General features: G+C 46.1%; 1 protein-coding gene across 2 annotated transcripts; it reads right to left on the bottom strand.

The window, feature by feature from the left end:
• Window positions 1-840: 840 nt before the first annotated feature.
• Window positions 841-5,851, bottom strand: LOC115331843. 2 transcript variants are annotated; one of them, XM_029994101.4, is made up of 2 exons: window positions 5,668-5,803; window positions 841-1,440 (listed from the first exon to the last, which is right to left on the bottom strand). In XM_029994101.4, the coding sequence occupies exon 2, from the start codon at window positions 1,423-1,425 to the stop codon at window positions 895-897; it is 531 nt and encodes a 176-aa protein (XP_029849961.2). In that variant the 5' UTR covers window positions 1,426-1,440; window positions 5,668-5,803; the 3' UTR covers window positions 841-894. The 2 variants fall into 2 exon arrangements, with proteins under 2 accessions (XP_029849961.2, XP_029849960.2); XM_029994100.2 differs by having other exon boundaries at window positions 847-1,468; window positions 5,668-5,851.
• Window positions 5,852-27,712: the final 21,861 nt, after the last annotated feature.

The raw sequence follows: 27,712 nt of genomic DNA, 5'->3' as shown, positions 1-27,712 counted from the left end.
TCAGCTTGAACTAGGGCTAAACTCATATACCGGGACCGAGTGCTGCTACAGCGTTCGGCCGGGACGCCGATCCAGTCACACCCTTCGTGCCCAAGGTATGGCGACCGCCAATGTTGCCCGGTGAACTTTTGAAAACGGATTATTGGTGCTCCAATGATTAAACACGAGCCCACGTCGAACGCTCACGCAGCCTTCCGCCACGGCCAGCCAACCTACATCAGTAATATAGAAAGATGATTCATGTTGTTCTTGCCACATCGGTTTAGTTCTCAGTTGAACTGCTAGAGGGAGCACAACGGCTGAATCTCTTCTCCAATATAGGGTGGCTTGGTACTGCCACTGCCATCGCCTCCTTTATACTCACAGAGCCTGGCAGATCAATGACGGGGCCATAAAGTGCCCGGTTGCTGATCTGGAGCGCGGTGATCTGGCAGAACTGTGCATCAAAAAGCCATTTCGGAATTGTACGTCAGCGCACAGCTTTTACAGTGGCGAGGACCCGAAACACACTTGTTCGCTCGGGAGAAGTGTGTGTCGGCGTCTCGCCACAGCGGGATGGCAGTCATGTGGCTCTCTCATTCGTTGTCTGCCGCTCCACCTTTTCCATTTCGGCGGCTGCTGCTCATGACGATCTGCCAAACTTTGTCAGTATATAGGAGGCTATGATGCTGCATTCGAAAGGGCATTAAAGATAATTTTGTTATCTCGGTGCAAAAGCGTAAAGGATGAGGCCGTTTCCGTAACTGTTATGTGTCAAAAGAAAAAAACAAAACAACAACAACAACAGAAAAAGACGTTTCTGAGGAACGCAAAAAAAAGGAAGTGAGAAAAACACGCTAGTTTTCAATAATCATCTTTTATTTCAACATGGCCGAGCCCTCCCGAAAACAAAGACTAAAAAGACGTAGAACTTTCTGTATGATCGTAACCTACATTCGTCCTCGAGACCACAGGAAGAACGGTTTTTTTCTTCTCCTCTTCGCTTCGATATCTAAACCTAACAACCAGCGCTATGAAAACCGCCGTCGTAAGTACGCAGAGGGCAGCCACACCGCCGGCAAACGCCCTATCCAAGTAAGGCTTAGATTCGACGGTGTAGACTTCCACGAATGTGAGTCCGGCAGATCTACCGGGACCGCCTCCGTCCGCCAGGGACGTGCAATAGTACAAGCCGCAGTCGTCGTTGGTCAGGTCCTGGATGAACAGAGCGCCCGTTTCCTCGTTGACCATCACCCTGTCTCTGGTCTCGATGAACGTGCCATTGGGGTAGTACCAGAGGGTGAAACTCGGCCTCGAGAACGCGGAGCTGGGGCACGTGACGGACAGGTTGGCAGGCGGCACCAAGCGGACGCGCTTGTGACTGGCGTTGCCCTTGCTCAGTGCCAGGCTTGAGACTAGAAGCGTGAGGATCAGGATTGGACGCATTCTTGCGCTGATCCGCTGAAGGGTAATAGATGCTTCGTTTGAGTTGTGTGCGTATGAAGCATAGTCACTTACAAGGTGAGAATGGTAGGGTGTTTCTTTCGAAAGTCCGGCATCCTGCAAGAGCTCGTTGCCTTCCGCGGTGCTTTTGGCTGCTCGTGAACACTTGAGACTCACGAGAAGCCGAAGGTGTTATCAAAGGTACGAAGCTCGCTCTGCATGTGGGACAACTAAAAGCCCTCCCCGGAGTTCTCACCAAATCAGTGACTAGCTTCGATAATACTTTGGCGTGTCGTGAGCATCGAGTTTGCGAGTGCAGCCAGTGCACGACGGAAGGCAACAAGCGCGTACTGGAGGCTGTACATTCTAAAGGAAAGGGCCTACCGCTCCTAGCCTATCAGTTACTATAGGATATACCAGGGGTGGCCAGGCTGGCCTGGCTCAAGAGCCGCAAACAAAACCACGGAACTCCTTAGAGCTGCGGGAGGGGGGGGGGGGGGGGACTTAACTTTTGTTCAGAGTCTGACTGCACGTATGGGGGCACGAGGCTGTACGACTGTACGCGTGGGAGTACAACGCTGTCAAACTGCAAGCTGCAGTGTGCTTTATTCTGAAATCCTCTCTTTTTTTTCCTGGGGAAACGCGTAAAGGGGCGAAAGAGGGGGGGGGGGGGGGTTTGTCCCCTTTCGAGGGATCTGCGAGCCGCACTTGGACCACCAAAGAGCCGCATGCGGCTCGCGAGCCGCGGTTTGGCCACCCCTGGGATATACCCTAATTGCAGGGTCTCCCAGCGTCAGTGAAATTTTGGGATAGGTATGATACGCCTGATCGTGCAGCTCTCGTCACATACTTTAGACCCCGTACCTTTTTGTTATTTGTGGTCTTTGCTGCCGGTGTGTACAGGTGATTCCGTCAAAGAAGAGAATTCGTAGCAACAAATCTCTTTTGGGAGGAAGGATTGCATTTTACCGTCATGTCATTGTAGTCCTTATTTGGCCATTGATTGTAAATAACTCCGGCCGAAACGTCAAAGATTAAATCGTCCGTTGTTGCTGTTTTCACTAAGGGTTTTTTCTTCTCAGTTTTACATATATATATATATATATATATATATATATATATATATATATATATATATATATATATATATATATATATATATATATATATATATATATACTGATCTCCTTTTTGGCAACCTCCTCGGCTAACTCCTTTAAGGGCTAATATTGTGTTGAGTATATATATATATATATATATATAGGGTGTTTTTTTTAGCAGCACCAAATTTTCAAAAAAAGGGAGCGTGAGATAGAGTAATTTAAGCCCTGGGGAAGTGTTAATGGCCATGGCGGCCACTAAAACAAAAATGAGATTAGGTAATTAGTTAGCTAATTAACTAAAAATTTTTAACGAACTTTTTAATTTTTAACTTGAGGGCACATAGTGTATTTAGACAATTGAAGCTCGACATCAATATAATCTAGCCCTGCCATCAAAGTTTGGTTAAAAATTTGTAGTAGGTGCTACGAGGTCAAGAAATGTCACTTTGGTACACGGCGTGAAACCGAAAATAAACGAGAAAGAGCGCCGGTAAAGTAATTACTCCGCCCTTCCGGCCCCCATGAATCGTCGTTATCGCAGCCAGATTCACCTAAACAAGTGGAGCCGGCCGTAATAATAACAAATCGCATGCCCGAAAGGGTGAAGCAAAAACTCTACCGGCGCTCTTTCTCGCTTAGGTTCGGTTTGACGACGTGTACCGAAGTGAAATTTCTCGACTCCCTAGCACCTACTAAACATTTTTTAATCAAACTTTGATGGCAGGGCTAGCTTATATTCAGGTCGAGCTTCAATGCTTTAATAGACTACGTACTCTCAAGTGAAAAATAAAAAAGTTAGTTAAAACATTTTAGTTAATTAGCTAACTAATTACCTAATCTCACCTTTGTTCTAGTGGCCGCCATGGCCATTAACACTTCCCCAGGGCTTAAATTACTCTATGCCACGTTCCTTGTTTTTGAAAATTTGGTGCAGATAAAAAATACACCCTGTATATATACAGGGTGTCACAAAAGAAAATTTACATGGTCTTTTTTACCGCAAAAATAAACTAGGCATCGCCGAACGCTCATTCTCCGCCCAAAGGTAGAGCTAGAGGTCACAACCAGATGTCAAAGTTCTAGCCCGATCCGATAACTTAATCAAAAGTTATAAGTGATTTTCTGTATTGAGGAAAACCTCAACTGTATTGAGGTTTTCCTCAATACAGTTGTAAGTTGCGCTCGTGTTTGTTTCTCTCTCTTGTGTCCGTCTTTTTTGCGCAAAACCGTGAATCCAAACGTTCACCAACTCGCCCAACAACAAACTATTTTAAAGCAGCGTTAAAAACGGGAAGTCTGTGGGCCTTCGTGTTTATGATTGGTTCAGCCATGAAAGAAAACGTGCATAAACACAATGAACAGCATGATGGTGCACTTTTGATGCTGTCTGATTGGTCCCATCAGCTCGTAGCGTCGGCTGCGTCAGGTCTGAAGGTGAAACAAAGTATACTGTAGACCGTTTTTGTGTGACGTTTGCCAGGCTGAAATATGACGCGGTCGGGTTGGGCACCCAAAACTAAAGTAAATAGTTTAAGCATAACTACGATAAAAAAAATATAGCCAACAGAAAGGTGGAGCAATTGGTTCGTACTTCTTGAATTCTAGCGCATTTCAGTCGGTAAATAAAGCGATTTACTATTTTGGCCCAACTCATCTACGTCAGAATTCAAAGGATTTTCGAAATAAAACAACATGTATAGTTGTTTTATGCGAGATTGCACGTTCACTGACAACTTGAGGAATGTAGGGTGTGGCCTATTCTTCTTCTTGGTGCGTGATTGGTTCTAAGGTGTTTTCATCGCTGAATGGCGCAGTCTGTTTGGTTGTCGAGTGATAAGGAGATGCTGTGGACTTGGACCACGCCGTGCGTCTGTCAAGCTCTCAGTGAAAATAGTGGCATGCTTTCCGTCTCGTGGTGTGTTGTAACCAAAGTGCCGTGTAAAGCGTAAAGGGGAATCACGGCTCAAGAAATTTACGATCGAATCGCTGTAAATACGCGCCAGAAAAAAAAAAATTTGGAAAGCAGAGACATTTTGATTTCAGCATAGAAAAGAAAACAGCAGGTTTATATACAGTATATATACCTACTCAAAGTTCGGTGGAGAAGAAACGCGTAATCCGAGTTATGTTCTTTTTTTTTTCCCCTCGATAAATTAGGCGTTTGTCAAGCCTAATAGGGTCTAGCAACAGTTGACAGGACCCAGGGTTGCCGCAAAACTTTGCCCTGTCATATGCCATTAAACCTGATTTGACTTTTAGTTGTTTGGCCACTCCGAATATTTGTGTAACAAATTTGGCGCCCATTGATTCCTGACGTTTTCCGCGGTCGAGGGCCGGTGGGTAGGAATTCGCAACGGGTGGAACATATTGCTTTTCGAAGTTCTGATCTTCGTTGTATCCACTTACCCACACTGCTCCACAAAACGCTTATTTGATCATCGGTTGCCGGTCCATTACTTTAGTACACTATCTTGCAGAATAATATGTGTATTAAAAAGAATTATGGTACAGTTCGTTTCACCTTATGTACGAGCGAAGTCGAGGCTACGTGCACGATCATATTACCGGTATTTTAAATCACCCTGCGCGATGTTTGCACACACGCCTCTGCGTATTAATCACGAAGCTGCTTTACAAGTGCATATCCCACACCGCGAGTCCAGGCCTCGACGGCATCGACTCATTCCCCTACCTCCGTCCCCGCAAAGAGGTCTGAATAAGCGTTTTTTCCTCCTACCACGGCATGACCGCACGTTTCTTTGCAGGGACACCGAAAGCCTGAAGTTTGGACATGCAGCTACTGCAACGGTCGCACTTCGAGTGAAAAGGGGTACAGTAAGGAACATATTGCGATTCGTTTTGTGAATATGTAGCAGAATCTAGTAGTCCAATGAAAGTTTTTAACCATGAAAACGTTAGTCAACATCATTAAACAGGCAAGCAGGTTGTTACTAAAACCCACGATGGAGGAAAAAAAGGACAAACACAACATCTTTGAAACGTTGCGTTTGTCATTCCTCTTCGCCTTCGTCTTGGATTTTAGAATGTCAATGAATAGGTTACAGCGTTCTTTTTTAAGCAATCCTGCCTCCCTCAAATTAAGAGAGAAAGAAACAGTTTTGATATACAATTTACAACGTACCTTTTCCTTCTTGCGTGGGATGTCAGCAGTAACTCCAACGCAGCCCAAATAACGCACTTTATTTTGCGTCCTGCGAGAATCGCAAGTCCTGAACTCTCCCAGTGGCTTTGATAGGGGCGGTATCTAAGAACTGTATCCGACGTCCAGATAACGCGCGTCATATTGAGCCAGACAATGTCCCCGCTACCTGCCACGCTCGTTTCAGCGTTTCTGACAAGATACCCCGCCTATCTTTTCTCACGTAAGGGCAGGTTGATGTGGGCCTCTCCAAAGGTAATCAGTTGTGGATAAGGGCAGGCGGTCTTTGGCACGACCCTGATCTGGCGTTATCATGTGTTGCGCACTGGTAACTATGTGCGTTCGTATATTAGGAACTGGAAGTCCAGTCAACACTTACATAGGAAGTGTACTTAGTGCTGTCTGCCGTTCAGTGTACAGTTCGTTTCTGTATATTCTGAGTATTATTCTCGGAACTGCGCCGTCAACTATATCATACCAAAGTCGGGATCCGGCTTGGATATGTCGACCCTGTGGATAGACCTCTTCAAAAATTAAAGCGATCCTAGCGGCGAAGTGCCTTGCAAAGCATCTTAGGAGCCCATTGCTCACGGTTTCGGTTTCGATTTGCCAACCTCAATTCGCAACATCCCGTCACGATAAATAATAGGGAGTTTTAGTAGATAGTTTTGAAAGGCCCGCTGCCGCTACGGGCGCGCGCTTCAGAGCATGCATCGAAGTGGCAGCGCGAGCTTCAGCTACGATTAGCCTGGCCTGAAAACACGATCTACTAAAACTCTCTAATAATTGGGTTGTGTGGATATTCGCACACCAGCTCGGAGCACGTGGAGCGAAAGCTCGCGCTGCAGAACCCAGGGATCCTGGGTTCGAGCCCCACCCCTGCCCGTTTCGATCTGGATGAGCATCGTACCGGCGTGCGGTCGTGTATCGCTACTGCGTGATGCACGTTAAAGACCCCAGGCTAGCGGCTGTACCGCACTGGCTAAATTTCTCATCTACACCTGGGAGACTCGTCGCCCCTGTGAGGCAGACCAAGTTCTAGGCTGTATAAACACACACACACAACCCAATTTTTTTGTGGATATTTAGAAAGATTATAGTTGATCAGCCATTTCAATGTTGCGACGAGTCACTCGCTGTACATGAGAAATTTAGCCAGTGCGGTACAGCCGCTAGCCTGAGGAGTTTAACGTGCACCACGCAGTAACGATAGACGACCTCACGCTGTAGGATGCTCATCCAGATCGAAACAGGCGGGGTAGGGATTGAACCCAGGATCCCTGGGTTCTGCAGCGCGAGCTTTCGCTCTACGTACTCCGAGCTGGTGTGCGCTAGCCCACTGGGCCACCGATTCACCTTCCAGTTATGACCAAATGCATACACTGCATTTTCGTGTATGTGACTTTCTTTGAATTCATAATGCTGTGGGTGTTGCCATCCAATACAGACAGAATGCTGGGGCACGTTTCTTTCGGGGCTCCCGAAGTGACCAGAGTATACGCAAAGGTAAACATACGAAGAAGTGTACTGGGCCCATCACCTTGTTCCATCGTCTTAATGTCCTAAGCTTCTTAAATGACCCGTGACCCGGGAGGGTAATGCTTCACTCTGGAGTAGTAGCCAGGGGGGCTACGTTGCACGTTTTGGACTCCCAGGAGGCTAGGAAGAAAGAAGTGACGTCAACAACGCTCTTTGGATGTTGATTGGTGGACTCGCTGATGACGCGTTGCGTGGTGTTGTTAAGATACGTTCATTCACAGCTACGTCACTTCCTTCTCCTATAGTCTCCTGGGAGTCTAAAACATGCAACGTAGCCCCCCAGGATGCCAGAGACGTATGCGCCACCGTCCGTACACCTATTCCCCGCTAAGTCTAAGCAGATCCTTACTTCCGCTGAAGGTCCGTTTTTCATCGGGGGCTTTACGAAGATGAATTGGAGCAATGAAAGCGGGTAATGACGAAGTAGTGCTGAGATGCGCTACTTCGTCAACGGCGCAATCGAAATCGAAGTTATGCCACTCCCCTCCGTGGCCAACCAGGGCATCTTTATAATGCAACGCGCGTTGTGTTGCACGCAGGAATTCTCGGAAGTAATCTACCACGGTTTCTCTAGAATGCACCCACGGAACTAAAGTTTCATTTGATGGTGGTGTACAGCAACACTATCTAGTTATAGCAAATTACTAACTAAAGAAAGAAAAAAAAAGTTCAACCAATACTTGAAAACTATAAAAGAAACACAAGAAAGCGCGCTCTCGGCCACCTTCCCTTGAATATAATATCTTGAAGGCGAATCACGAGGGTTATTTTAGATTACAACAATGAAATATAGAAGAAAGATCTATGTTACTTCCAGAAAAATGAAAACATTGTGGTATACCTTGCGTCATGTTGCACAAGTAAAACCCCATTTCCGAACTAATTAAAAAACGCAGATTTCACAATATCAAATAATTAGCTTTATTAATAACACAACCGATATAAACTATAAACAATACCGTACAATATTAAAAAAAGATTCTAGGACACTACTGGTAGGCAGAAATATAAGTAAATAAAAGGCAAGCCGCATTGTAATAAAAAAAAATCATGAAGTGTTTTGTGCTTTATGCTGGTATGGGTTTCGCGTTTATCTGTTTACGTTCATATATTCGATGCTTCTAGTATCTTGTGTATTTTGATTTCTCGCTATTTATATATTACTATGTTATCGGCAAGATGCCGATCACTATGTCTGAGTTTGTAACTCCTAGCTGAATGCACTCCTTCTTCTTTTAATTGACATTGACACTCAAGGAAACTGTAAGGAACCAGTGATTCGTCAGGTTTCTAGCCTTTTGCGCTATAGAACGCCTTTTGGGCTTGGCCGGAAAAAAAGAACGAAACACAGTGGTCAGTAAACGTTTATAAACATAAAAAGTGTGCAAAATAATACAGATGGAGATAGGGAGAGAGAGAGAAAAAGAAAGAGAGATAGATAAAATAAATAAATTGCGGAGAGGATGGCAGCCTTGAAAGTCGTGCCGTTTACTCCATAACTTCAATTAACAAATTAATGAATCTATGAAGAGATGAATGAGTGTTTCATTTTTCTTTCATCGAGAAAGATGGCATAGGCTCCAAGAGCATAAGAAGCTCAGGGCATGGTGCGTCTCGAACATCCTATTATCGCTCGTCAGCCAATGGGATTTGGGCACCAGCCAACAAGGACGCCGAAGAGCGAGTGGCGAAGTTCGAAGAGCGCGAAGAGAATAAATCACATCTTAATTACAAAAGCACAAAGGACAAGGACAGGACAAAGAGTGAACAGGACAAGCGCTTACTAACAACTGATTGTTTAATGGATAATAAGAGAAAGACGAAAATGAGAGGAGATTTGATAAATTAAGGCTCCAATTGTTTTCCAACTTAAAATGATTAAAAATGATTTGAGAAAATTTAGGACTGATAGAAAAATAAAATTAAAGAAAAGCATCCAGATTAAGAAAAACGGTTGAGGTACCCTATCTCTTTCTCAGACAGTGAAATTGATGGTGTGCTAATGCACGTGTCTCCTTTTTCGATTATAGTTTTTGCCTCGAAAATCTCTCTGGCTCCTTTGCTCCGAAAGCGTTTCAGTATTTGCGTTTGATTGAAAAGGGGGGTGCATTTATGGTCTCTGGCATGTATGGCCAAGTGTCCAGACGGTGACGCATGCAGGGAAAGCTCATGCTCTCGTAGTCGCACATTAACGCAGCGCCCAGATTGACCGACGTACACTCTCCCACATGTGCACGGAATTTCGTAAACGATGTTGACGTTGCAGTTGATATATTTATGTTTGTGCTGGACTGAGCAGTGTTCTTGTCTTTCGTTCTGGGAGTTGATTTTTGGACACAGTTTTTTAAGTTTGTCAGGAGCTGATGTTACAACCTGTACGTCCTATTTCGACGCTATTCGTTTCAAGTTGTGTGATACTTTGTGTTGGTAGGGTATCACTGCCGGGCGCCGTGTCTTATCTCTTCTTCTCCTTTCATTGTGAGTGGTCAGGCTCTCTGCTACATCGAACATTAAAAAGCTGGTATACCCAGATTCCTGTAGTTTTTGAACTTGTGCCTCAAAACTCTGCTTGGCTGTGTGCTCGCATGATTTTTGCAAGGCTGCTATGAAGCAGCTTTTTACAATTCCTCTCTTGATTATTTTAGAATGGGCCGAATCAAATGGTAGAAGTGATTTTTTGGACCGTGGTTTGTATGTCCAGCAAGTATGGTTGTCTTCAAAGGACAGCTGAAGATGTAGGAATTGAAGCTTGCTTTTATCTGGTAGCTCGTGGGTAAAGCTTAGTCCCTGAGATTGAGTAAGGAACGTGGTGCAGATATTGTTTACAGTTGAGTCATTTTGTTTAGGTCGTTCATGCAGTAGGACAAGATAATCATCAACATATCTGAACACCCGTGATACCAGGTTTGCTGAGAGCTTCTGGGCTATGTTCTTGTCACATTGGGATAAGAAGATGTTACACTGAACTGGTGCCACGCATGAGCCAATGCATATTCCTTTTTTCTGGATATATGTGTTGTTGGTGAACGTCACTACAGTGGAGGTGAGGTAGAACTTCAGAAGCTCCATGAATGACTCCACGGAGATACCGCACTGATTTTGGAAGGACACAGTTCCATGTTCTTCGATGCACGCACTGGTTGCCGCAAACATTTCCTTGTGTGGGACAGAGTAAAAAAAGTCTTCAACGTCAAGCGAAAACCCATACCTCACTGTCGTGCCATCTTGTTTAAGGTGTTCTATCAATGTCTGCGAGTTGGGAATCAAAAAAGGATCGTTGATTTCAATATTTTTAAGGTGGTCTAGAATGAATCTAGACATAGCTCCCTGCCATGATCCTTTTTCTGTTACCACTACTCGAAATGGGCAACTTTCCTTATGAGTTTTTGCCGTAAAAAACATTTCCAATTGGACACCTTTTGCCGCGGTAATCTGTTTTCTGAGTTGAGTTAAGTCCAATCTATTGCAAAGTTGGAGAGATTTTGCTTGTATCACTTTGGGTTTAAGCCCTTCCAAAAATCAACTCCCAGAACGAAAGACAAGAACACTGCTCAGTCCAGCACACACATAAATATATCAACTGCAACGTAAACATCGTTTACGAAATTCCGTGCACATGTGGGAGAGTGTACGTCGGTCAAGACACTACGAGAGCATGAGCTTTCCCTGCATGCGTCACCGTCTGGACACTTGGCCATACATGCCAGAGACCATGGGGGCTATGTCGCGCTTTTTGCACTCCCAGGAGACTAGGGAGAGGGAAGTGACGTCAACGACACAGCAAACGCAGATTGGGTGTTGATTTCGTTTTCTTCTGTCAACATCCAATCTGCATTTGCTGTGTCGTTGACGTCACTTCCCTCTTGAAAGTCTCCTGGGAGTGCAAAAAGCGCAACATAGCACCCCATAAATGCACCCCCCTTTTCAATCAAACGCAAATACTGAAACGCGTTCGGAGCAAAAGAGCCAGAGAGATTTTCGAGGCAAAAACTATAATCGAAAATGGAGACACGTGCATTAGCACACCATCAATTTCACTGTCTGAGAAAGAGATAGGGTACCTCAACCTTTTTTCTTAATCTGGATGCTTTTCTTTAATTTTATTTTTCTGTCAGTCCTAAATTTTCTCAAATCATTTTTAATCATTTTAAGCTGGAAAACAATTGGAGCCTTAATTTATCAAATCTCCTCTCATTTTCGTCTTTCTCTTATTATCCATTAAACAATCAGTTGTTAGTAAGCGCTTGTCCTGTTCATTCTTTGTCCTGTCCTTGTCCTTTGCGCTTTTGTAATTAAGATATTTAATCAACTAGCCCAACAGGTAATTTTAATTGAATAAATCACACCCCGAAGTTCCTTAAGCCATCAGTGGCCGTAGGTAACAAAGCCGTAGTTTAAGAAGGTATAATTGTACGAGCTTTCGCGTGCGTTTACTTTCCTGTAGTGCATGCGGGGACCTCTCGTTGCCGTTTACGGAAGGTGACCAGCGAGCGACGAGCCGCTGATAGCGCCCTGGTGGAGTGTAACTCGATGGCTAGGATGTGCGATTTGTGTTGGAATTTAATTGCTATCGGTGCCTCACCATTAGCTGGCTTTGTTGCGCGAGTGACACTAATTGGCTGTTTCTATGCTCGGCGGTAAAGTAGGAGAACGGACATTGCTCTAAAAAAAAGGTTTGTAATCCCCCTGCGGGATCACATAGTAACTGCAATTTAGAAATAGTATGTTTGGAAGGTGGCAGATAAAACTAACGACAATGTTCACATTTTGATTAACTCTGCTTTTACGTTTTCTTGTATTTTCCTTGGTGTATAGCGGTTTTCACGCGAGCTGCGGAGTCAAGAACGACGAAGAGTGGGCTCCACGTGGTGAGCGTCATCTCGAGGTCAGCGTGCAAAGAACGACATTCTTCAGATAACAGTTGCGTTCTTGTCGTTCCACAGAACAAGTGAATCACGTCGTTGCCACAACCGGCGCGGAGGTAAGACGAATGATTTCTTCTTGGGTCCTGCTGAACGTATAGCTGAATATCGTATCATCCCTTATTTTGGAAAGCAGTCGGCCCAGAGGAACCCTACGCTTTCGATTGTTGGGTCTTTTCACGAAACGTCAATCCGCCATTTTGTTGTTCAACGAAACCCATTGGAGCTTGGGTATTCCGTATATGAGGGTGTCACGTGAATATTTGTAATGCTTGCCTTCGGCCAGCGCCAGGCAGGGGGGCTATGTTGCACGTTTTGGACTCCCAGGAGACTAGGAAGAAGGAAGTGACGTAGCTGTGAATTAACGTATCCAAATAACCTTGACGTATCTTAGCAGCACCACGCAACGCGTCATCAGCGACTCCACCAATCAACATCCATAGAGCGTTGTTGGCGTCACTTCCTTCTCCCTAGTCTCCTGGGAGTCCAAAGCGTGCAACATAGGCCCCCCAGCTCATAACAACAAAATGGCGGACAAAATTATGTCGTAAGGTGAAAACACCCTATGACATAGCGTGACGACAAACAGCCATACCCAATGCCTACACTGAACACTCAGTAAATGACGAAGCAAAAGAAGAAAACAGGATAAATTCAGTTGAGCGTTCTCGCACCCATCCGCCATTTTGTTCTAGGAATGCTCGCCTTCTGTAAACGCAAGAACGTTCATAACAAAATGAGGTATACGTATGTCAACGAAAGAATTATGCATCATATACATGTTTTTTTTTTTTTCAGTGACGTAACATCAATGGCCATTGGGAAGGACCTTATTGTTGCGTTCGTACTTTCTGCAACATACCCCCCCCCCCAACCCCCCCCCCCCCCCCCCCCCCCCCCCCCGGTTTGATTTACTCGGCAAGGACAAGTAGGATTGACCACTGATACGAAGCGGCAGCGTCACGTGCAAGTCATGTATAACACGCGAGAGAAAATGAATATGATATCTTTTATGAGTATAATACTTATGATATACACTTAGCCTTATAAACGCTTTTGTGGAACCATACCCTTCACATTGTGTAAATTAGACGAAACGTACGAGGCTCGCTCTTCACGGCTTAGCTGTGTCCAAATTTTGAGATAACACCTGGCAGTCTAAGGTTTTCTACGGTTGCTGCACATAACTACAGGTTGGCTAGCAAAGCACAGTGGAAGGTAATTGTTAACAGCCATTCGAAAAGAAAGACATCTTATCGAGCTCGAAGTAGTAGCTTTCGCAATTAAGAACAACGGTGTGGCGTGGCCACGACTTGCCCATGGGCCCCATGATACACGGCGGGACCAAGCGGGACAGGGAGTCTTCCAGGGCTGCCAGATCGAGGGAGATCTCCGAGATTAACGTAGTATTCATGTCTATGTGAGAATAAGAGAAATCTTGCTAGTTTGATGGGAATTTTGGGCACTGTATATATCTGGAAATTGGTAGGTCAATTATGATTTTTTTTTGTATAGACAACTTCGAATTTTGCTGACTTTGGCTACATTTGGGTTATTGCCTCCATGCGTTTGGCGTGAAAATCATCTGTGAGATCAAACCACGTACACTACGTGCACTACGTACAAAACGGAGTAAAGACCCTTTTGCTGTTTACAAACTCGAACTGCCGCTTGCGTCCGAAACGACTCCGGTCTCCCCGTCTTTGCAAGCCTGACGAGCTTGGTCAGTGCTAGAAAGCATAAATGCTACACGGGTAAAAAAGTTGCAGATTTAGCGACGGCCTTCGGCTGCACAATTTAATGTCGTAAAAAAGGCAAGTTGGTTTACAAGCATATTCGAAAAATTTTAACAGATCTCTCGCGCTTTTTTTTTCTGGCGTTTACCCGGAAAGTTGGTGGTTAAACGTTTTATCGACATTTCAAGCTGCGGTGCCAAGGTGTACTTGGTTTATTCTTTTTATAAACTGGAAGTTCTCCTGGACGTCGAAGACAGGAGCACCGCAGGGTGGTGTGCGCGACCGCTGAGCGTGTGCTGACGGCGAGGTTACACATTTCTTTTGCAACGTGCATTCCACACCATCAAGATTGCCCATCTAAGCAGCCCATTAATGTGAGCTTGTTCAGAGCATGCGCTCTAAACAGCGCCCTCAGATATGGCGTCCAGTAAATACCCCCTAGAGCATGTCCCTGGGGGGGGGGGGGGGGGGGGGGTTTGCTCATGTCGCGGCCAAGAAGGATTTGTATGGCAAGTGATCAGCTTCATGGGGTATAAGGTAGTACCTAGCGTCCTTGCCTAATGGTGGAAAAGTCCGTATCGCTTCAAGCACGAAAGCCTAATTTCGCTCGCAGAAACTGACTGCAGGGACTTTCAGCTGGAGTCCAATTGACCGCCCCTCTATACGGTAGGAGCGGCAGGTAAAGTTACGGCCACGGAGGGTAAATATGAGCCAAAATAAAGGAAAAAACACGCGAGATCAAAGCGGTGGCAATATATTTATATACCCCGCCAGCGCCGACGGCTCGCGTCTTCTGCAATAATCAAAAAAAAAAAAAAAAAAGGTTGAGAGGTCAGAGCGCCGGTACTTGACGTCGCGGCGTGAAAATCACGGGTTCAGATATCGACTGCTTTTATCTTGCGTGATTTTGTCTTTATTTTGGCTCATGTTTACTCTCCCTTGCCGCAACTTTACCTGCCGCTCCTACAGTATAAAGGGGCGGTCAACTGGACTCCAGTTGAACGTCCCTGCAGTCAGTTTCTGCGAGCGAAGTTAGGTTTTTGTGCTTGAAGCGATACGGGTTTCTCTGCCATTAGGCAGGGACGCTAGGTACCTTCTTGTCCCCATAGAGCTGGTCGCGTGACGACAAAATCCCCCTTGGCCACAGCCGCGGCCGCAAGATGAGCAAACCGCCCTAGGGGAGCCGTACTTGTTTCACTACGGTTCTTGACGGGAATACGTGTATAGATAGTAGGGAGTTTTAGAATAGCGCACGCTAAAGCTTTGCGTGCGCAAAGAATAGCGTCGTCGCCACTGCGCATGCTCCGAACGCAAACCAGATTTTGCGCTTTGCGTGTGCAATTTTAGCCTGCGCTATTTCTCGGAAATAGCGTGCGTACGCAAAGAGTCTTTGCGGTCTTTGCGCTTCTCCAAGTAGGATTCGTGATGAGAAGTTGGCTAAAGCCAAGACGAGCAGAGTTGAAAAAAAAATGGCGGCTTCCAGGATTATGTCAGCGGCTGCTTTGGCGACGTCGTGAGTGCGACGTCGGCGGCATCCTCGCGGCTGCGATTTTCAATACGGGACGACATTGTACTTGGTTTCCCAACGATCACCGACAGCTTGATACTTGTGACGCGCGAACATTTCTCGTCGAAGGTACGATGTGCGAAGGTCAATACACGAGACCTCTCTTGCCGAGGTGACGCAAGCGGACACGACCTGTCAACCGCTCGCGTCGCATTCTCACGTTTAAACAAATCTAAAATACTCTGGACCAAAAAACGTTTTTTCTTAAGTTACAGCATTTCGTGTGTGAAATAAAAATTGTGACTGTATCTTGGTGGCGTCGCAAGCGCGAGATGCTTGGGCTTTTGCGTCGCGACGGAGAAACGCTATTCTAAAGGACTGTTCATACATACAGCGGAGCGCTAAGTTAGCACTACGTGAGCGCTCCAAGGAGCGCTCATGTGGCGCTTCCAGCGCGTGACTTCGTTCTAATATAGCGCCTTGTTAGCGGTTCAGTAGCGCCGTGTTTGCGCGTCATTAGCGCTTCTTGTACCGCGGTGGCTGCGACTTAGCAGGAGCACTGCGGTTTCGGTTCCTGTGGTTAGGTGTGCATCAGCAGCACAATGGCGGACATGTGGGATACTGAAATAGAAATACCACAAATGCTCTTACATACGCGATTGGTGCATATCTGTGTGGACGACTTAACTCTCAGAAAAGCCTTCTGGGTGCGTGAAACCTTTCGCCACCGAAATATACCGACGGGTACCCGGCGAACCTTGTTGCTAGGCTGAGGGACCGAGACACAGAGCTCTTTCGAAGGCGATTATTTTTACCTGAGAGAGAGAGAAGTGTTGAAAAAAGGAAGCCTGGAACTATTTTTTTTTACCTGCGTGTCCTTGAAGCCAGCGTCACATATATCGACTTGAAAGCTATGAGGTCGTACCCAATTAATTAGTCGCTCAGAGTGCATGACTCTGGATCGTATGCCCGACCCTCTGCTTAGAGAGCGGCACTTTTACTTCCTCTTCTTTCAATACCAAAGGAAAAACAACAACAAAGGAATGGCCGTGCACGCGCTATTCCGCAGCAGCAAGCACGGCACAAGGGGCGTGAGAGCGCTAACAGAGCTAACAGAGCGCTACATCACGCGCCAGGAAGCGCCACATGAGCGCTCCTTCGAGCGCTCCTTCGAGCGCTCACGTAGCGCTAACTTAGCGCTCCGCTGTATGTGTGAACCGGCCTTAAAACTCTCTCGCATCGCGTGCGCTAATATAAGCGCTAAATTTAGCGCTAGCGTGCTCTAAAATTGCGTACGTTATTCTAAAACTCCCTAGTATTTGTCAAAGCCCTTTAAAAAAATTCACGCTTCGCGTTTTTTACTAGTAACGGCAACCATTACTGTGCTTGTCCGCAAAGGCATGTGCCACGAGAAAATGCAGGATGATCGTTTGCTTCCTATACTTCGTCTCAGAAGTTCCGTGCAACATTTTGGAAGCTGCGGGGTGCACGCACACTAAGTGGACAGCACCAGATAAAAGTTGTGTGGCGCGTCCTTCTATACTTCTATAAAATTCTTCCGTGTTTTCCTTCTTTACCTTTTAATAGATTAGAAAGGTCCATGTTTCTAAGCTGCTTTTAGCTCGTCTGATTGTAAGCCGCCTTCCTTTTTTGTCTTAACCATCCAGTGAGGAATATAGGTTTTGTCCGATGCACTAACACGCAAGAAAGAGATCCCACAAACAGTCACGTACAAATTATTAGCAGTGGTTAAGCAAAAAGGCGCCTTTCTAAAAAGGAGTAGTGCGTTGTGTCATAAATGACGTTCGAATATATTTTATATTGAAAATAAAAATGTGCCTTGCGTTTCAATTAAGACGAAGCGGAGATATGTATTCAGGCGGTGCTTCGCTTCGCAAAAAGTGGCAGCTGCCGAGACACCGGTGCAGTACCGCGCTAGGCCTGTATAATACCCCAAAGAGGCCAAGCAAGTCGCTTTTAATAATATAGGAGCCCTGCCGGAGGAGGGGAAAAATCAGTCAGCCTGAGGACCGTCGTTAAGAAAACGACTAAGTTGACAAATGTAAGGGAACGGGCTCTATTCAAGTGGATGGCTGAGTACAAGAAAGACGGCTACCTTACGTCTCCACTGACCATGCTTTGAGGTGGAAAGCATGGTTAGCGGGAAAAGACGCTGGACAACTTTGGCCTCGGCGTGCTTAAAATAATTGTGCATGGGTCGTACCAGAGGAACGAGGTCCTTACTGTCGCGAAGCTGCAAGAGTACATTGACCTGAACAGCGACCTACCCAGTGTATCGCTTGAAACGCTGCATAGCACGCTAGAGAAGCTCTGCTTTAGGTACGGCGAAGGGTCAAGAAATGTCCATCTGGTCGAGTATTTGAACATTATTTAATGGCGTAGTAATTATTTTCGCAAAATTGAGAAGTACCGCCAACAAAAATATCAATATACTTCCCCAGCAAAACCTGGGCCAACGCCGGCCACACGAAATTCCAGGTCTGGGGGGACATGATGGTCACCAGCGAGAGTGAAGCAAAACGTTCAAACCTTACTACTGGCCCCAAAAAGCAGACAAGTAAAGCTGAGCGCTTATTCATCTCACAATGTGGCAATGAGAGTGGTTTTGTTAACGGTGCTGCGGAAGTATTCCGAGCCAGAGAGCACACCGGCGACCAACACAAAGAAATGGAGGGCCCTCATTGCGGGAAGTGGTTCACGGAGCGGCTTCTTCCGAATCTTGCTCGTAACAGCGTCCATTGTGATGTACAACGCTCCATATCTCTCAGTGAAAACTGAGAAAGTTTCCCCGAATGGTCACACGGAAGAAGGACATGCACGACGGGCTTTCTGCAAAGGGCATTACGTGGAGCAAGGGGCTGTTCAAGCCCGAGCTTTTGAAGCGCGTGTCTACAGTGACAGACGAAAAGGATTATTACCTGATTCACCAGACTGCCGCACAATTTGGCCAGACAGTTTTGCGCTTGCCGCCCTACCACTGCCACCTGAACCCTATTAGCGGCGAGATGTTTTGGTGGCGCCCTATTATGGTTCCCTCTCGTGACGTGAGTAACGTGCGAGCAACGAGCTCAAGGAGGTTCGTAAAGAACATGATGGAAGCTTGTAATCATGGCGCTATGAAACCAACACATTTTAATTTCTTACATTACTCTTATTTTTGTTGATGAGAAATTCTTTGTTGACGTCATACTCAACATTTTACTAATCATGATCGGCCGGCCAAAGCTACACTTTTTATCGCGCACGTCGCCAATAGAGTTCGTTTGGAGTCAAGTGAAAGGGTACGTGGCCTCCGAAAACAAAACCTACAAGATCAGCGATCTCAAACCGGTAGTCACCAAAGGTTCGCTCAGGTCTCGCCGGAGAAGTGGGCGTGTTGTTTGCAGTCACGTTATTGTCGACGAACACAAGGTGATAAAGCTGGATTACACCATTGAGGGCGTTGTCGACAGCGTTGTCATTAAGAATGGTGAAAATGAAACGTAAAGCGGAGATAGTGACTGCGAGTCAGAGGAGGACATTGCCTGAAAACCGATTAAGGCCACGGCAGATCACACGAGTACTCGTTTTTTGTTCGCACTGTTGGAACTTCATTCGCTTTTCATATGTTTTTCCTCTTTATAGTAGTTCCTGTCATGTAAAAAAAGTTTCAGTCAAAAGGAACGTTTTATTTAAAAATGTAAACAGCGCACACTGTTAGCAAAAATAACACGCCCAGACGTGTAAACTGTTGTCCCATAGCGGACACGTCGAAACGTGTTCGTTTTACACGGAGCCATCTGTGTTTTTCGTCTACACATGAGGTGCTGTGTAAAGTTAACACGCTACACCGTGTTTGCCTTCCGAGAAGCACGGTTCAACGTGTTCCTTACGAAACATGGCGGCCAGCAGCCGAGAACAGGCGAGGGACGAGCCCAGCCAGCCGCGCCTTTCAGCCGAACTGAAAGCATACAGGACGCGTTCGTTCTCGTTCGATGTCTTTTATGCACAGTAAACAGTCTCCGAGCGGCGGACGTAGCTACGTGCAAAGGTACCTACGTGCATCGTCGGCGGTCGGTGGCGTCGGCAGCTACGACAAAACCGCTAGACAAAAAAAAAAAAAAAAAAAAACGAATATTGAACTTACATGGATAAATAGCTCAAGCAAACTCTTGTAATCGGGCGGTAACTTGCGCCACCTAGTGCGATTTCTAGCAACCAATGAAAAAAAAAAAAGCAGGAGTCGGTTTATACGCTGGGAACTATCACAAGCAGACTGCTACTCTACATACATCACAGACAACACGAGCACCACGTAGGACACAGCAGCGACACATACACAAACACAACACCGACACTACGCTAACAACGGACTCTCCCCGCGGCGTATATATGCTTGACATGTACGGGTGAGCTCTTTGGTCGCTGACCGTTACCGATTTATAGAAGAAGACACAAAACACGGCACAATGGACAGCCGTATGTAAGAACTGTTTGCATTTAAAAAGTATGGAGGCAAAATCTGTAAAATGAGTCCTTTGCGAAAAACAGCGATGTACTAACAATAAATCTTAAACCGGCCATGAAAAAGTTTGGGATTTTATCAGTACGTATTCAATAATCAATGGAAATTATACTTGCGCAAGGCATTTTTTATATATATTATTGTGAAGGACATCCGCCCAACACTTCACTTCCGCTAGTTGTAGTACGCGTGCGGGAGCAGACGCCTTCACTTTTGGGGCGTTTTGATGCAGATTGTTGTCGTATGTCGTGTTGGTGTCGAGCGAAGCGGTGAGGCTTGGGAGTTTGTGACCGGCGTTATTCGTGATCATTAATGTGGCGCTGATGCGTTTTTTTTCTTTTACTATTTCTATATAGCCACAGTGAAAATTCACGAGCCCGTGGCACTGCATTATGCTAAAATCGCGAGCTCCTTCTCTGTTGACGTCGTTTTTCTGGTAGCACTCGTGGATACTGCAAGCGTTTAAACAGTGCACAGTCTCGCCTACATCCGCGGTGACGTACTCGACCTGTTGAAACTTATTGCTTGCGTCATTTTGGAGTACGCAAGGCAATTATCTCGCTGCTCTGGTTTCGGTTATAAAAGCAGGGCAAAACGCTCGTAGTTCCCGCCCTCAGTACACGTTGGACATCTTCCACACTTTGACACTGGATAACTGGATGAACGAGGATTTACATTTACTTCAGAGGTCACACTCGCCGCTTCGTCACCGTCGAGCAGCAGGATCAGCTGGCAATAAGCCGCGTATGAAAGGCTCGAGCATCAACAGCCCAAGTGCACTCGGTGCCGATGCGGGCGATGCGGGTTTCTGTCAACCGCTAGCCCAGCACAGACCGTGACCGTTCCAGCTCTTCGTCATGACGCGGTGTTGCAGAAAGCAGCGTATAATACCACTACACGGACCACCGAAGCGAACGCACTGTTATCGTAAATCTTGGCTTGTGATTGCGCCTAAATTTGTAAATAATCTTATTCTTTTTTCTGGAGACGCAAACGAAGGGCATAACAAAATCGTTTGCATATTCCGCATACCTCGCAAAAGCATTAGTCACCTTGCGAGAAGCGCAAAACACGGTGTCCGCACCGTCCTGACTTCCCAGTCTTTTACCTGCTTTAGAGCAGTTTGTACCTGTTAGTAGGTATGTCTACTGAAACTGCAACTTGAAACTTGGGGCAGTGCCAGAGGGAAAAGAGACAAATTCGGGCCTCTTCCCAATGTAAAGAAAAACCACTATGTTCTCTACGTAAAAAATTGGTCTCAGTTCATGCATCTGTGGGCAGGTAGAAAATCTTGCCCTAGTTTATTCACACCGCATGATGAGCGCAACAAACTCACACGAGTCACACGAGATTTACAGGAAAACATCGGTGGTGACTTAAGTTTCCCTGAAATTCTGTATAACCGGTCGTTTGCGGGACCGAATCATCTACTCGAGCGGTGTGCGTCGCTGTGCGAACACGTCGCTGTGCAAATGCAGTCTAACGACACGAAGCATAGAAACGGCAGATTTAGGGAAACTATCCGAAGTCCCTTGTTCAATTAAAACGACGTAATTTTGTTGAAAACGTCCGCAGCATTTTACTCACGGTATGCGTCGGGAATCTTCCACATTTTGAAACGGAACGAAGGAAGATTTACTTTTAAGAACGCTCGCTGCGTCCTCCCCGACCAGCTGGACCGGATCAGCTGACGACGACGGGGCTAAACCCGTCAAACGCAACCCCACAGCAACCAATATGAGCTCCGCGTTAGAGCGGGTTTCTACCTACAAGCACCGCACCACACACCACGAACGTTTCGGCCCTTTCTCGCATCGCCGTGTTGCCCCAAACAGAACGAGATCGCCGAAGAACGCAGCGCTGTCGTGAACCTTGGCTTGTGGTTGCGCACTCGTGGACCCTGTGACTCCCCTCGCTTTCAAAGCACACACGACGAATGGTACTTTCCGTCTTCCGGGAACATCACAGGGGCACTTCTCCGGTCACGTCTTCACTATGTGCTCGCAAACTGCGAAGCTCTATGCGAAGCTTCTCGCGTCCCGTCAAACCAAAACAATAGCGGCTGCCAGAAATTTCTCCGGTCAAACAAAAAGAACGAAAGCCAACCGGCTCTTGCTTCCACCGTACATCGATGTTGCGCTTGCGCCATGGCCAGATCGACCAGATCGCTTGCAGTTGAAGCAGTTGAAGGTTGAAGCAAAAACGAAACCAACTGCAGTGTCACGTGTTCACATCGAAGACACGCTTTTTATATCCATTTTAACTGTTTTGAACGAATAATTGGACCCATGACTTTATTTGTGGTGTGTAAGAAACTATTATCAAGAGCCCTAAACTAAATGCAAACATGGGCGACATGAGGGAAGCCGCATTGCCATCGACCAGAAAATGGCGGCGAGCCACGGTAAGCGCGGGTTTCGCCAACGTCCCGCGACATGGCGTAATTGCTTTTGGTGCATATCTGTTTCTGAGACATGTTTCTTTCCGCGGCATTTGTCTCGACGGTCCTTTTAAGTGTGTCCCCAAGCATTCCGGTGCTTCGATAGCCGGCAATGCCGCGGTCGTCGCCGGAGGCGATGCGTGTTATCGAGGTCGGCTACACGGATATGCGTGTATGACCGAACCAAAACACGTTTTTTACAACCTCGCATGATATCTGAACGTATTATCCGTTACTCATCGTGTAAATTTATGGTAATTTGTGTAAATAGCGTGTTTTTCACCCCAAATATTCACCAAATACACGGCACTTGCTAACAGTGTACGTACTTTTATTACGTTTATGACCAAAAAAAAAGAAGAAAACAGTATGTGATGAAAATAAGTATTCATCACCAAATAAAAAATGTTGCTTTTGTCTGTTGATATATGGTGTAAGCTGATGTAGAAACGTCTGCAGACAGATTTGAGTGCGAGTAACCAGAACATTCGAGCTTCATGCCACATGGCAACCAATTCGAAGAGTAGCTTGACACGCCGCATACGAAGCGCGCGTACCGCGGTGACCATCGTTCGAACGATGTCAACAGACTATCGTTTTATGATGCATAAGTAATGGTGCACTAGTTTAATGGTCACACACCTGGGGCGTTCAAGAAAAAATGCAGTGTCAACAGCGAGCAGACCGTGGACCACCAAGTATTCAATCAGTTGCCTAAGATTACACACGTTTCCCAAATAAGTATTAGAAGAAATAAACTATAACCCTTTGCTAGCATGAATGTCAATTATTAAAATTGATTAAGCAGCGATTCTATTTACCATTCATAGCAAAGATAGAAAAATAATTAGAAGAATCCGATAGGAGGAAAAGAGAGCTAAAGCGCGTAGTGATAGCATTTTGTGATGTGCTCGCTCTGCCGATTGGCTAAAGAGCATGCAGCTTCCACTGCGCTGCACGGAACTTCTGAGGTGGAGTATATGGCCGATCATATCAGTGATGCGACGCCATTGACTCCAAGGGCCGCACCAGGCACGGGCCTTGGCGCGCGGCCATAGCTGTGTGCGCGGCTGCTGAGCGGGCGCTGACGGCGAGCTTCCGCAACTCGTTTGCAACATGTAATCCGCACGATCAAGATTGCCGTCCTTAACAGCCTAGTAATTTGACCTGGTTATGGGCATGAGCTCTAAACATCGCCCTCAAATATGGCTTTAGTGAATACCTCATTAGGGGCATTCACTGGACGCCATATTTGAAGGCGGTACTTACTCCCTGTACTCCGTTCACCTTTAAGCTCAAACTCGAAGCTCCGCCTTCAGCACGAGCTCGCTAGCTTCCACAGTGCTTTGGTTGCACGCGCCTGCGCGTTCCGCTTTGTGTTAGCAAGGGCAGAAAGCTCGCGCTGAAGGCGGAGCTTCTAGTCTCATTTTAAAGGTGCACTAAAGACATTTCTGAGTTCGTCTGTTCTTGGGAACAACTTATCTTACGGGCTCCAAGCATCCTAGAAATCCAAAACTTATGCTTGTGCGACATCTATTTTCCTACTAAATAGTGATCGAAGTTTGTGCCACGCCCCCTTTCTGGGCGGAAAAATCTGGAGCACAGGATTCAGCGGAGGCGCCGGTGGATTGACGCCGGGTGCGCGTCAGCCAATCGCAAGCCGACTTTCCGAGAGAGACGGCTTGCGATTGGCTGACGCGCGCCCATCGTCACGCCGCCGGTGCCTCGCTGAATTGTGTGCTCCAGATTTTTCCGCTCAGAAAGTGGCGTGGTACGAATTTTGATAACAGTTTTAGTATAGGATATTGACGTTGCACGAGCATATTATTTCGATTTCTGGGATGGTAAGATCCTGTCGAATGAGTTATCACCAAAAACAGACAATCTCAAAAACGTCTTAAGTGCGCGTTTCAAAGTGAGCGGAAAATAGCAAAACAAACAGATACGCCTAAGGCGCTTTGCTGACGGTAGCTGGCGCTGATCGAGCAGACGCGGCGTGAGGTTCGAGCAACGCAAAATCATTACTCGCATTAAAGGGCAACTCCGCTTCATTTTCGATATTTAGAAAACTATGTAGCCCTCTTCAGTATCATATAGGAAGACCTCATGTCAAATATTACGATCTAATTCCGTCTATATATTTAATAAACTGGCCAGCAAACTTTCAAATCTGCCAATTCGCCGAAATCTGCCAACTCCAGCGTATGACGTGAGGCGCAATCGTCAGCGAAGTCAATGCGACAGAGTTGGAGCGGCCAACGTTGAGCCACTACGTCAGAGGCATGACTGCGTCATTCTCACGTTTTGTTTGTTTTTACTTCTCAGAGCGAAGTTGAACGATGACGTCATGAGTTTCTCCTCCCGGTGTTGGCTGAACGGTGTCCACATGATCACCGTAACGCGGATGCGCTAGTTTGCGCTGCCCTGCGCGCTTATCGGTCTGTTTCTCCGCTCCCCCTCTCCCCTTTTGTTTTTTCCCCCTCCCTCTTTCCCCCGGGCCATCACCGTCCACGCCATACGACTTGCCCGCGTCGCGTGTCCTGTCCCTCGCCCCCACGAACGTCACAAGACCATGTGGTTCGACGTGACGTAGCCATGACTTTGACGGCACGAAACCAATGTTGCCTGGCGCAACCGAAGTCTCGGTTTCGGTATCAGCTGATGTTTAAATTAAGATTACACAAATAATATTTCACATTTCGCGAATCGGAGGACGTTGAGCTGTTTAGTAGTGCTTTGTGAAATGGGATCACATGTAAGCCTAAATTTTTCGGAATTGAGCGGAGTTGCCTTCATACACGCACGCGCTTTTGCTTGAGTGGCTGAAAGTCTCAGGCATTTTTTTCCCAATCGTGCTTTAGCGTCAAACGTTTATAGCTAAGTTCGCAGATGAAGTGAAGCTTCACAAAAGCCTAATCGTGAATTTCCCAGGTATATTTAGCGGGGAAAATGACGTCACATGACTTCATGTCACGGAACCTATACGGAAATTCACTTTCCCAGCTAAATTTGGCCAAAGAATTCACGTAACGCAACGTCATCACGTGATGTATACGGAAGTACTGTTTCCCTGCTTGATCTAGAGGGAAAATTGACATCAGGTGACCTCAACACCAAATCAGTTTCCCCACTAAATTTAGCGGGAAAACAAGTAAGTTTGCCAGCTGAAATTTGCGGTGAAAATGACGTGAAGCTACACTGTGTCACGCCAAGAATACAGCAATGCAGTTTCCCTACTATATTTAGCGCGAAAATTGACATCACGTGACCTCAACGACAGTTCAGTTTAACCCTACATTTAGCGGGGGAAATGATGTTGCATGACTTCATGTCACGTGACTTATGCATAAATTTGTTTCCCCGCTAAGTTCAGCGGCAAAATTGACGTCGCATGACCTGCACATAAATTCAGTTTATCCGCTACTCTATTCATAGTGAAAAACAGCACAAAACGAAGACGACGAGAAGGTACAAACACCGCAAAACGAAGCTGTCGTGTTTTTTCCTTCTCGTCGTGTTCGTTTTTTAGCTCTTTTTCACCATGATTAACGCATACCAACTCACCAAAATCGCTACCTTAGTACATTACACGTTACATCTAGCGGGAAAATTGACACGTGAAAAGTGGAGTTACCACTAAATCTAACACTAACTCACTAAAAACTATACCCTGTTTTGCGATAACATGGCGAACTGTGAATGCTGCGGCCGCCGCAACCGAATAAGAGCATCGGAGTGAGGCACGTGACAGTCTCCCCGGGGCGTGTGTGTCACTACGCCAAATGCGAGGCCTGCAAAACCGGCTGTCGTCTGCTGGCCAAGTGCCGTCTGCTGCGAAACCAACTAACCTCGGATGAACGTCCACCTCCGCAACATTTCCGCCCGCTAGAATAGCGAGCGTATGGTTCATGAGAGAACCATACGCTCAATTTGCCCACGAATTTCTGACCGGTGCTGATGCGAGGTCCCAGTGCGATGTTTTGAGCGGAAACGGTCAATTACACGGCTGCGATCGCCCACGGTTAGTGCACTACAAGGAGAAAAATACCGGGAGCGGATTTGGATGTGGCGTCCCTTTTTTTTGTTTAAATATAATTGAACCTCATGCATTTGGGATTATTTATTCCTTATTTTTTATATTTTCTCGGAAGAAATGTAATCGGGAGAGTTCAATCGCCGTTAAAAGAAAAAGAAGCCTAGAACTACTTTTTGTAGCGGACGGCGCTGTTGCTATAGCGGCAACGTGGCCCCCGGTGTCATGTGCCCTGCTCCGGAGCTTTTATTGGGTCGTGGTGCCGCAGCCTCCGCAGTTCACCAGATTACCGTGGAAGGGAATATTATTTATTATTTCATTATTTACAATTACCCTTAGGGCCCCGAAGGGCATTACAGAGGGGAGTAGTTCGATTGTACAATTCTAAATTTAGAGTTATCAGTGATGGTGACGAGGTCATCGGGAAGGCCTTTCCAGTCCACAATAGCTTCTGGTGAAAGGGAATGTTAATGGGCTGTTGGAATGGTCTTGGGGCGGGCAGTCTTGCATGAACGATCATGTCTTGGAGATATATAGCTGGGCTGGCCGGCGAGAGACGGTCGTAATGGTTCCGAATAGTACATTTTATGAAAAAGTCAAAGACGGAAAATTCTGCTACGACCGGAAAGATCATGAAGAGGTAATTGACATTTCATTGCAGTGACACTAGAAAAGCGAGATTAACTAGAAAGAATAAATCGAGCACCAAGATTTTGAACAGATTCAATAGCGTTAGTTAGAAAAGACTGATGTGGGTGTCCAGATAGCTGTAGCATACTCTAGTTTAGGCCATTCAAGCGTGACGTAAAGGAGACGTTTATGGTTAAAAAGGTGCAGACTTGAAATCGCGACGAATATAGCCAAGTGAGTGGTTTGCAGAATATATTGTCTTGTAGACATGAACATTTCCAGGACATATTAGTGGTTAAATGAACACCAAGATCCTTGTATGTGTTGTAGTCTGAATGATAGTGCCGTTGAGTGTTAATGAGTTTAAGGGCTGAGAGGAACAACGTAAGAAAGCAGAAGCGCATGCATTTGTTAATGTTTAGACACATCTGCCATGGGCGGCACCATTCACTAACTTTGTTTATGTCGTTCTGGAGTGGAAGAGGGTCGTCTCAGTTTTTTATTAGTCTATAAGCAATAGAGTCATCAGCGAAAAGACGAACAGAGGTCGAGAGGTGTCTTTTCCCTAACTCTAAATCACCTTGGACAAGGTTTACGTAAAACATGTGCGACTATAATTTTTGTTTCGTTTTGCAGACAGACGTTTTCGCGGAATCCTGAAAAAAGAGTGGTCAATCATAATTCCGAGGAGCAGA

Source organism: Ixodes scapularis, unplaced genomic scaffold (genome assembly GCF_016920785.2).
Source record: "Ixodes scapularis isolate PalLabHiFi unplaced genomic scaffold, ASM1692078v2 PGA_scaffold8__174_contigs__length_109621045, whole genome shotgun sequence".
Taxonomy (NCBI): Eukaryota; Metazoa; Arthropoda; class Arachnida; order Ixodida; family Ixodidae; genus Ixodes; species Ixodes scapularis.
Note: the sequence above shows the minus strand (reverse complement) of the source record. Positions and strands in the feature narration are given on the sequence as shown.